The sequence below is a fragment of the Theropithecus gelada genome, chromosome 1, assembly GCF_003255815.1.
Source record: "Theropithecus gelada isolate Dixy chromosome 1, Tgel_1.0, whole genome shotgun sequence".
NCBI lineage: Eukaryota > Metazoa > Chordata > Mammalia > Primates > Cercopithecidae > Theropithecus > Theropithecus gelada.
The window spans coordinates 72,991,275-73,003,264 of record NC_037668.1 but is presented as its reverse complement, the minus strand read 5'-3'; the positions used below and the strand labels follow the sequence as shown (position 1 = coordinate 73,003,264).

The 11,990-nt window shown below is 41.0% G+C and overlaps 1 protein-coding gene across 1 annotated transcript in view; it reads left to right on the top strand.

The window, feature by feature from the left end:
- The window catches only part of ZSWIM5 (zinc finger SWIM-type containing 5), a 196,757-nt gene that overhangs the window by 112,700 nt on the left and 72,067 nt on the right, over nt 1–11,990 (top strand). The window contains exon 2 of the mRNA XM_025401944.1: nt 8,072–8,428. Coding sequence (XP_025257729.1) covers nt 8,072–8,428 — 357 coding nt within the window. The remainder of the gene's footprint in view (nt 1–8,071; nt 8,429–11,990) is intronic.

The window sequence follows — 11,990 nt, the reverse complement described above, 5'->3', positions numbered from 1 at the left end:
TTAGTAGAGACGGGGTTTCACCGTGTTAGCCAGGATGGTCTCGATCTCCTGACCTCGTGATCCGCCCGTCTCGGCCTCCCAAAGTGCTGGGATTACAGGCTTGAGCCACCGCGCCCGGCCTGTTTTACCTTTATGACCCACTGGAATCACTAGTAAAGCAGGTAGGGGTGTGTGTGTGTTTGTGTGTGTGTGTGCGCACGTGTGTGTGTTTTAACTGTGGTACACTACCAAATCTAACATTATATATTGCTTCTCTTTACACCTGCTTATTCCTCTCCACAATTTATCCATATCCTAATCAGTTGAAGACCTATAACTAATAAAATAGACTGTTTTAAAAGCCTATATAGTTCTTGGGCATTTGAATATTTGATAAGTAGAATAACTTCACAACGTATGTATTTTCTTTTTGTATCTTAGGAAAATGTGAATGAAGGAGTATCACAAAGATGATATTTAGGAAAACTTCATCTATAAAGTAGTTGTTTTTCCCATGAGTTTCTAAGCAATTTTTGTGGCGGTTGTTTCTGTTACTGTTTTTGTTAAGAGCCCACCAGGTTCCAGGCACTGACCTAACCACTTTACGTGGTTTTTTTCTTTATTTTACAGATAAGGGTGTTAAGAATCAAAGAAAGGCAGTCAAAACTTTAAATAAAAAATTAAGTCACCCCTAATGAAATAGTAAGTCAAGGCAACATCATCAATGACTGTTAAAACCATTAGGTGAAAAGCTGACAAGGAACTTTGTAAGAGAGAGATCAGGTCAAAAACACCAAAACCCACTGATCATTTCTAACAGCATGAAAAGAAAGACAATCAGGCATTGTATGTCTCCCGATGTGATGCAATAGAAAGTATGCAACACAGCCTGTGAAGTAATTCCCGCAAAAAACCCAAATCTTATCAAGTCTCTAGAACTCACTATTATTTTTCAATATTAGGATGTTGGGGAAGAAGAGAACTTGTAGTTTAAGAGACATAATAACCAAATTAAATGTCTGCACCTTGTTTGCATCTTGATTTGAACAAACATCCTGTATTAAAGAAAAATAAAAATAAAGAACCAGGCACAGTGGTTCATGCCTATAATCCCAGGACTTTGGGAGGCGGAGGCAGGAGGATCAGTTGAGGTTAGGAGTTCAAGACCAGCCTGGACAACACATTGAGACCCCATCTCTACAAAAAATAAAAAAATTAGGAATGGTAGCACCTGAAAAGTTCCAACTTTTCAGGAGGCTGAGGTGGGAGGTTCACTTGAGCCCAGGAGGTTGAGGCTGCAGTGAGCCATGATCACACCACTGCACTCTAGCTTAGGTAACAGAGAGAGACACTGTCTCAAAAAAAAAAAAAAAAAGAAAGAAAAGAAAAAGAAAAGTTAATTATGGAAATCTGAACACTCAATATTTGATATTAAGGAATTACTAATTTTACTTCTTATCTTTTAGAGATTCATATCAGGGGTGTTTACCAATGAAATGATATTTGCAAGATTTGCTTTCAAAGTAATCTATGGAGGAGGTAGGAAAGGAGTTGGTAAACAGTAGGTTAAAGAAATTTGTCTTTGTGTTGATAATTATTGAAGTTAAGTGATGTATACATCATGGGGACTCAACATACTGCTGTTTCTGTCCTTTTTTTTTTTTTTTTGCTTGCCTTGTTCTGGAGGACAGTGATATGATCTTGGCTCACTGTAACCTCGATCTCCCAGGCTCCAGTGATCTTCCCACCTCAGCCAGCTCCCCCCAAGTAGCTGGGACTGTGGCTATGGGACTACAGGTGTGCACCACCACACCTGGCTAATTTTTTGTACTTTCCATAGAGGCAGGGTTTCGCCATATTGCCAGGCTGGTCTTGAACTCCTGAGCTCAAGTGATCCACCTGCCTCAGCCTCCCAAAGCTCTGAGATTACAGGCGTGAGCCGCCACGCCTGGCCCTGTCTCTGTACTTTTTTGTTTGATTGCCAGGCTGGTCTTGAACTGCTGGGCTCAAGCAGTCCTCCCACCTTGGGCTCCCAAAGTGCTGCAATTACAGGCATGAGCCACCACACCTAGCCGGTAAAGATTTTTAAAAACCAACCTTCTGAGCCCCGGAGTTTGAGATCACCCTGGGCAACATGGTGAAACCCCATCTCTACAAAAAAATGCAAAAAAATTAGCCAGGCAGCCGGGCACGGTGCTTGTGCCTGTAATCCCAGTACTTTGGGAGGCTGAGGCAAGCGGATCACAAAGTGAGGAGATCAAGACCATCCTGGCCAACATGGTGAAAACCCAACTCTACTAAAAATATAAAAAATTAGCTGGGTGTGGTGGTGCGTGCCTGTAATCCCAGCTACTCGGGAGGCTGAGGCAGGAGAATCGCTTGAACCAGAAAGTTGGAGGTTGCGGTGAGCCGAAATCGCGCCACTGCACTCCAACCTGGCGACAGAGTGAGAGTTCGTCTCAAAAAAATTAAAAAATAAAAAATAATTAGCCAGGCATAGTGGCATCTTGGGAAACTAAGTTGGGAGAATTCCTTGAGCCCAGGAGGTCAAGGTCGCCGCAAGCCGTGGTCGCGCCACTGCATTCCAGCCTAGATAACAGAGCAAGACCCTGTCTCAAAAAAAAAGAAAAAGCTTCTACATGTTTGCTTAAATTAATAGATTATTGATGGACATGTTTATGGCTGTTAGGTTGGCAATGGGAAAGAAACACTACATTAAACCTAGTCTACTTAGCTTTATTCTCAGGAGTAATCAGACTTTTTAAAAAATGTTGCTAGGTTACAATAAGGCAAGGAGTATAGATGTTTGAAAGGGACTTCCCTTTTACATTCTAAGATATATGAGGAGAAAAAGAAACTCCCAACAAGGAAACTTACATGGCCTTCTGCCTTTCAGATGAGCCTAGGTCCGAAGCATGAGCTATACCAGTGTTAATACAGCTGACAGAGCCCAAACATTTACACAGCTCAAATGAACATGTTCCCAAGAGCATCAATCATGAGCCCTAGCCAAAGCCTCTAGGGAGCCATGTATTTTTCAATGCTTTGAAAAATATTTTGCAGAAAGTTTCTCGGTTGTTTTAATATTGATCCATTTTGAAGACAGCTGTAATCTAAATTGATACTTGAGCTCTAATTCTAGATTAACCTAGTGGTTTCAAGCCATACCAATGCTGTAAAAACTGAAATTTTAGAATTTTAATAAACTGACCATTATTTTCTAATAATATTTCTAGTTATATTGTTTTATAGTTTGTAATTCCATTAGTTAAATGTGGTGTTAATTGCCTATAGTACAATATTATAGAGATGTAGTATGGTGTGATAGTTAAGAGTTTGAGCTTTAGAACCAGACTGCCTAGGTGTGAATCCTGGCTTTGTCACTTCCTAGCAGAGTGACCTTTGAATGAGTTACTTAAGCTTTCTATGCTTATGTTTTCTCATACATAAATATGGGAGTAGTAATAGTAATCAAAATTTTCCAGAGAAACAAAACTAGTGAGCGATGATAGATAGATAGATAGATACATACATACATACATACATACATAGGATTTATTTCAAGGAATTGGCCTATGTGATATGGGCAGCTGAGAAGTATGAAATCTGTAGAGCAGGCTGGAAATTTTGGGGCAGGACCTGGTGCTGCAATCTTGAGGCAGAATTTGTTATTTCTCAGAGAAACCTCAGACTTTTGCTTGTAAGACTTTTCAGTCGATTGTATGAGGCCCACCCACATAATTGAGGATAATCTGCATTAGATAAAGTCAACTGATTGTAAATATTAACCACATCTACAAATTACCTGCACAGCAACACCTAGATTAGTGTTTGGTTGAATAGCTGGGTACCATAGCCTAGTCAAATTAACACATAAAACTAACCATCGGGCCAGGCACGGTGGCTCACACCTGTAATTCTAGCAGTTTGGAAGGCTGAGAGGGGGTGGATCACGAGGTCACGAATTCAAGACCAGCCTGGCCAAGATGGTGAAACCCTGTCTCTACTAAAAATGCAAAAATTAGCCAGGCGTGTTGGCAGGCGCCTGTAATCCCAGCTACTCAGTAGGCTGAGGCAGGAGAATCACTTGAACCCGGAGAGTGAAGGTTGCAGTGAGCTGAGATCGGACCACTGCACTCCTGCCTGTGCGACAGAGTGAAACTCCATCTCAAAACAAAACAAAACAAAACTTACCATCATACCTACTATCAAATTCATAAAACTGTGACAATTAAATGTGTTAATGCATATAAAGCACTTAGAATGGAGCCTAACACATAGTAAGCCCTCATAAAGGCTAAGTAAAAGAGCTTTGCTTTGTAAGATCAGCCACCATTTATTAAATAACTTTAATATGCAAAGTTCTGTGTCTAACATTGTGGGAAATTCAGTGATAGTCACTATAGAATCATAATGTATCTGCACAGGATTAAACCATGGAGATCATTTAGGCCAGCCTCTCATCTTAAAACTGTAGAAGCTGAGGTCCAATGTTTTTGTAAATATACAACCAGGGTAGTTTGTTGGTTTTTTTTAATATTAGTGATGAACAATACGCAGAGAAAGCCCTGACCTCATGAGCCTTATGTCCTAGTAAGATACCCATTGATGACTATTTCAGTCTCAAATCTAACCAATATTCTTACTCAGTTTTCACGCAGGAAGGGAAGGAGAAATTAGGCTCAGAGACTGTGCTGCTGCAAGCCAAGTGTGCCTAAAACATTGAACGGATGAAGCAGAAATGTTTCTATGTATCATTTTGTTTATTTGTTTGGTTGGTTGGTTGGTTGTTTTTTGTTTGTTTGTTTTTATTTTGAGAAAGTCTTACTCTGTCACTCAATCTGGAGCGCAGTGGTGTCATCATGGCTCATTGTAGCCTCAACCTCCTGGGCTCGTGTAGCAATTTTTTTTTTTTTTTTTTTAGAGACAGGGTCCTTCTATGTTGCCCAGGCTGGTCTTGAACTCCTGGCCTCAAGTGATCCTCCTGTCTTGTCCCCCCACGGTGCTGGGATTACAGGCATGAGCCACCTTTAGACTCAGGGGCTTAGTAACTAGGCTTTTCCACGTTGACATTACTATTTTGTTTGAAATTTTAATGTAGCCCTTCTGTGAGGTCTTTGTATCAGGACTCAAGTCATTTCTCAACAATGTACTAAATACTTCTGAATGGCGCAAGGGAAATTAAGAATGTACTTTCTTAGCACCTAGTTTTCAACCACTGTGAAACTTGGCCATTGGGGAAGTTGTCTCTTATCCCCTTTACATGGAGAGCCATTAATAATTGCATTATAACATTAGTAACACATCCGTAGGACATTTTATAGTTTTACAGAGTACTTTTGAGAGGTAAGCAGAGCAAGTATTATTATACTACTTAGAAGATATCTAAGGCTCAAGAGTTGTAAAGTGTGTGGCCCAAGACTCCATAGTAAATATCAGGTTCTAGCGGCCTAATTCCTAGTGTAATGTGCTCTTTGCTATATATTACTCTGCTGGCAATGTCTGGTGGGTATAGGTCTGGAGAGGAGCTGCTTCCCAACCCTACAGCTCTCTTCTTTAGTTCTTTTTTTCTTTTTCTTTTTCTTTTTCTTAAAGAGACAGGATCTCACTCTGTATCCCAGGCTGGAGTACAGTGGCACCATCATAGCTGTCTAGCAACCTCAAACTCCTGGACCCAAGCATTCCTCCCAGCTCAGTCCTGAAGTAGCTGGGACTACAGGTGTATGCCACCACACCCAGCTTGATTTTTTGTAGATACGGGGTTTTGCTATGTTACTGAGGCTGGTCTTGAACTCCTAGCCTCAAGCAATCCTCCCACCTTGGCCTCCAAAAGTGCTGGCATCTGAGCCATGTTGCCCAGCTTCCTTAGTTTTTAAGTGAAGGCAGTCTTTACCTATAATTAATCTTTACCTATAATTAATTTGAATGTAACTTTTTGACTTTGCTTTAAACAAGTGACAGTAAATATTTTTAAACCTGCAGCTTGTTTTGCTGAGAAAAAGCCTCTCTGGGGTTTAACCAAACCTGGAGGCTATGAAGTTAGTGAGTTTATTTTTATCTTTTTCTTGCTCTGGAAATTAATCTGAATGTTTTCAGTAATGTGTACCTTTCTTTGGATTAGACATAAATGTACCTTTGTGTGATAATTTGGCTAGGTTTTATGAGTGTACTTGTAAATTTGGGTCTTATTTTAATTAACCATAACTGTCTGAAACTTGAATTTTGGAAAGTTTTCTCTGCATTTGTTAATTCTGCCAGGTCACAATGGTAGCTCTGAAACTTACATATGTACCTTTTATTACTTGACAAATATTTCTCCAACAGATATAAGATTATTTAAAATTGCTTTCCTGTTCACAGTGTATAGTCCAGTTAAACAGGAAAGTCTCTGAAATTAGTCTCACCTTTGTTCCTGTCTGTGCTATAGCATTTGGCACATCATATTGTTACCATTTACTTATATGTGTAGCTGGGACTACAGGCATGTGCCACCATACCGGCTACTTTTTTTAATTTTGTGTAGAGACAGGGTCTCACTGTGTTGCCCAGGCTGGTCTCCCAACTCCTGGCCTCAAGTAATCCTCTCACCTGAACCTCTTGAGCCGTTGGGATTACATATGTGAGCCACTACACTAAGCATGTCTATGGGTTTTGAAAAGAACTTTGTTGTGGCGCCTTTTAGAGGTAATGACATACAATGGAAAGAAAATTAACATTGGAGTCAGTCAGACCTCTTGGTTCCAAATCTCAGGTCTGTCACATTTGCTAGCGCCTTGGGCAAATTACTTAAACTTTCTGAACCTCAGTTTACATACCTTTAAAATAAGGAAAATAGTACTGATTTTATAAGGTTGCTGTGATAAATTATTAAAAGTACCCAAAACAGTTCTGCTACATAGCAGATGCTTCACAAATATCTTCTTTTTTTGTTAGCATCCCTAGGCCTAGCAGTTCAGTACTTAAGGTCTCCTTAAACTTTTGTTGAATGACTTAATGATTAGATGAATACATATTCTTTTCAAAGAAGAAAAATCATATTTAAAGTAAAGAATAGCCAGGCATGGTGGCTCATGCCTGTAATCCTAGCACTTTGGGAGGCTGAGTCAGGCGGATTGCTTGAGCCCTGGAGTTCAAGACCAGCCTGGGCAACATGGTAAAACCCCCTCTGCACTAAAAATACAAAAATGAGCCACTGCACCTGGCTCGTTTTTTCATTAGCCTTTCCTTTATTTTCCTCTATTTTTGTACTCGAGGCTGAGAGTGGGAGGATCACTTGAGCCCAGGAGACAGAGGCTGAAGTGAGCTGAGATTGCACCACTGCACTCCAGCCTCGGTGACAGAGCTAAAAGATAAAAATAATAATAAAGAACAATTAATATTACAGAATTGATTTGCTATTGATTTTATCTTTTAATTTTGTTAAGTTAAAAATGGATTCTCCTACATTTCAAAATTACTGTCACTGTGTGCCTAGTGAGTAGAGGTGTAACACTACGTAGTTTCATTGCACCTAGCTGTGCCTTTCGTGTCTTAAATTTCTTGCCTTTTATGTATTCCATGTGGAATTTTATGTTTTAAAGAAGAATTATTTTCCTTAGTCTTCTTTGATCTTCCTTCTGTCCTTCCTCTTGGCATTTTGGATTCTCTTTCATTTGTGACATCTACCTTACTCTAGATAATACAGATATTATTTGTAGACTTGTCTTTGCCTACCACCTAGAGCTGAAAATCTACTGCAGGAGTCTTTAAGTTATTTAGGATTCCTTCGTAGTCTTTCTGAGACTATGATGATAGCTATGAACTATCCCCCCGCCCCCAGAAAAATGTATATACATACAAGCTAAAGTTTTCATATCAGTATGAGTTCAGGAGGTTCATGAACTCCAGGGTAGGGACTCTTTCTATATTGTGTGTTTCTTCAGAGCAGTAACTGAATTTCATTGACCTCTGTGTCTGTGGCAAAGCCTATCATGTACATGTGTAGGAGATACCCAGTACATAATTTATGAATTGATGAATTCACATGTAAAGTGAGAATCTTAAGTTTATTACTATAGAATCTCTAAACACAGTTTCTTTTTTGTTTCCTTAGGCTTTCATCTGAGTGGCACAGTAACTGAGCTGGCCACTGCCTCTGAACCAGCAGTGACTTACAAAGTTGCAATCAGTTTTGATCGATGCAAAATCACCTCAGTAACATGTGGCTGTGGGAACAAGGACATATTCTACTGTGCCCATGTGGTAGCGCTCTCACTCTACAGGATCCGTAAACCAGACCAAGTCAAATTGCGTCTTCCTATCTCTGAAACCCTTTTCCAGATGAATAGGGACCAGCTACAAAAGTTTATTCAATATTTAATCACGGCACACCACACTGAAGTTCTTCCTACTGCACAGAAACTGGCAGATGAGATTCTATCCTCCAACTCAGAAATCAACCAAGTGAACGGTAATCGTACAACTTTTTTATTGAAAAAAAAAAAGTCTTATTCATTACCACTGTCACCAAAGCAACCCTCTTACCTCTACTTTGTTGCTTTATTGCATGTTAGGAGATTGGGATATTTCTGCAGTTGCAGTTACTTAACTTTAATCATTTCATTCTATCCAAACAACTGTGTTTAACTCTAGGTTTCTTAAAGCAGTCCAACTGTGTATCTCAAAAAGATTTTGGTGAAAAAGAACAGAGAATGATAGTATTATATATTGGTCTAGTTTATGGACTTTGTCAGTGCAGTCCCTGTCCCTAGGAGCCTGAAGTATTCAAACAGTGAAAGAAAGCACAAAATAATTTGTATCATTCAGTGAATTGAGATGGATATGAGAATTCCCTTGATATTTCAGGACCCTACGTTAGCATCAGAGTTATCCTAAGGAGCATGTGTTAGCATTGTGCATATGAACTATATATTGGGGGTGCATTAATGGAGAAAGAGTTTATGTTCACTCATTCATTCAACAAATTTATTAAGTACCATATGCAGGGAGTAGTGCTGATTGTTGAGGGTCTAAAACAGACATGGTTTTTAAAGTAGCTTATAACCTAGTAGCAACAACAGACAGGTCTGAAACAAATGCTTGTTTTTATAATGAAACCAGATTGTAGAAGCCTAATCATAGAAAACCATTGACAATTTTAAAGAAGGGGCCAGGCACGGTGGCTCACGCCTGTGATCCTAGCACTTTGGGAGGTCAAGGTGGGTGGATCACTTGAGGTCAGGAGTTCAAGACCAGCCTGGCCAACATGGTGAAACTCTGTCTCTACTAAAAATACAAAAATCATCCAGGCATGGTGGTGCATGCCTGTAATCCCAGCTACTTTGGAGGCTGAGGTGGGAGAACTGCTTGAACCTGGGAGGTGGAGGCTGCAGTGAGCCGAGATGATCATGCCACTGCACTCCAGCCTGGATGACAGAGTGAGACTCCGTCTCAAAAAAAAAAAAAAAAAAAAAAAGGAAAAAGAAAAATTTTAAGAAGAAGAGTTATATAAGCCAGTTTTCATTTTGCTTTTTAGATCCCACTGTGTTCCAAGCATCATGCAAAGCACTTTATTTTTTATTTTTATTTTTTATTATACTTTAAGTTCTAGGGTACATGTGCACAACGTGCAGGTTTGTTACATAGGTATACATGTGCCGTGTTGCTTTGCTGCACCCGTTAACTCATCATTTACAGTAGGTATTTCTCCTAATGCTATTCTTCCCCCTGCCCTGCACCCCACGACAGGCCCCAGGGTGTGATGTTCCCCTTCCTGTGTCCAAGTGTTCTCATTGTTCAATTCCCACCTATGAGTGAGAACATGCAGTGTTTGGTTTTCTGTCCACAGAGGACTTTATATATGTTAATTCATTTAGCTTTCAAAACTACTTTGTGGGGTATAATAATTTCTACTTTATGAATAAGGAAGTTATTTATAACCTAAGTTCATTTGACTTAAGAATTTTTTGAGGGCCGGACATGGTGGCTCAAGCCTGTAATCCCAGCACTTTGGGAGGCCGAGACGGGCGGATCATGAGGTCAGGAGATCGAGACCATCCTGGCTAACACAGTGAAACCCTGTCTCTACTAAAAAATACAAAAAACTAGCCGGGCGAGGTGGCGGGCGTCTGTAGTCCCAGCTACTTGGGAGGCTGAGGCAGGAGAATGGCGTAAACCCGGGAGGCGGAGCTTGCAGTGAGCTGAGATCCGGCCACTGCACTCCAGCCTGGACGACAGAGTGAGACTCCGTCTCAAAAAAAAAAAAAAAAAAAAGAATTTTTTGAATTTCTCTAAAGTTTTTTGAGTTTCCCTAAACTACCTTTCTCTTTTGGACGATAACTGATACGGTTTGGATTTGCGTCCCTGCTCAAATGTCATATCCAGTTGTAATCTCCCACGTTGGAGGAGGGGCCTTGTGGGAGGTGAATGGATCATGGGGGCAGATATCCTTCCCTCTTTCTGTTCTCCTGATAATGAGTGAGTTTTTACAAGATCCGGTTATTGAAAAGTGTGTAAGCACCTGCCCCTTCTCTCTCTTCCTCCTGCTCCAGCCATGTAAGATGTGCCTGCTTCCCCTTTGCCTTCCACCATGATTTTAAGTTTCCTGAGGCCTCCCAAGCCATGCTTCCTGTACAGCCTGCAGAACCATGAGCCAATTAAACCTCTTTTTTAAAAATAAATTACCCATTCTCAGGTATTTTTTTATAGCAGTGCAAGAATGTACCAATACAAAAAATTGGTAGTGGAAAGTCAGGCATTGCCATAAAGATACCTGAAAATGTGAAAGCAGCTTTGGAACTGGGTAACAGGCAGAGGTTAGAAAAGTGTGGAGGGCTTAGAAGAAGACAGGAGGATGAAGGAAAGTTTGGAACTTCCTAGACACTTGTTAAATTGTTGTGACCAAAATGCTGATAGTGATATTGATATTGACAGTGAAGTCCAGGCTGAGATGGTCTCAGATGAATATGGGGTGCTTTTTGGGAACTGGAGCAAAGATGTTTGAGGCACTGTGCCCCTGCCCTTGGGATCTGTGGAACTTTGAACTTGAGAGTGGTGATTTGGGGTACCTGGCAGAAGAAATTTCTGTGCAGCAGAGTTGAAGATGTAGCCTGACTGCTTTTAGCAACCTCAACTCATATTCGTGAGCAAAAAAAAAACAAACAAAAACAAACAAACAAACAAAAAACTAACCTAAAACTAGAAATTATATTTAAAAGGGAAACAGAGTGTAAAAGTTTGGAAAATTTGCAGCCTGGCCATATGGTAGAAAAGAATTCCCCCTTTCAGGGGAGGAATTCAAGCTGGCTGCAGAAATTTGCTTAAGTAAAGACAAGACAATGAGGAAAATGTCTCAAAAGCATTTCAGACACCTTCATGGTAGCCCCTCCCATCACAGGCCCAGAGACCTAGGAGGGAAGAATTGTTTCATAGGCCAGGCCCAAGGCTCCACTACCTTGCTCCTTAGGACACTGCTCCCTGCATCCCAGCCACTCCAGCTCCAGCTGTGGCTAAAAGGGCCCCAGATAGGTCTTAGGCCACTGCTCCAGAGGGTGCAAGCCATAAGCCTTGGCGGCTTCCACATGGTGTTAAGCGCAGAGGTCAAGAGTTGAGGCTTGAGAGCCTTTGCCTAGATTTCAGAGGATATATGAAAACGCCTGGATGTCCAGGCACAAGTCTGCTGCAGGGGCAAAGCCTTCATGGAGAACCTCTACTAGGGCAGTGTGGAGGGGAAATGTGGGTTGGAGCCCCCACACAGATTCCCCACTGGAGCACTGCCTAGTGGAGCTGTGAGAAGGGGGCTGCTGTCCTCCAGATCCCAGGATGGTATATCCACCAATAGCTTATACTGTGCACTTGAAAAAGCCACAGGCACTCAATACTAGCCCTTGAAAGCAGCCATGGGAGCCAAGCTCTCAGTGGGTGGAGCTGCTCAAGGACTTAGGTGCCCACCCATTGCATCACTGTGACTTGGATGTGAGACTTGGAGTCAAAGGGGATTATTTTGGAGCTTTAAGGTTTAGTGACTGCCCTGC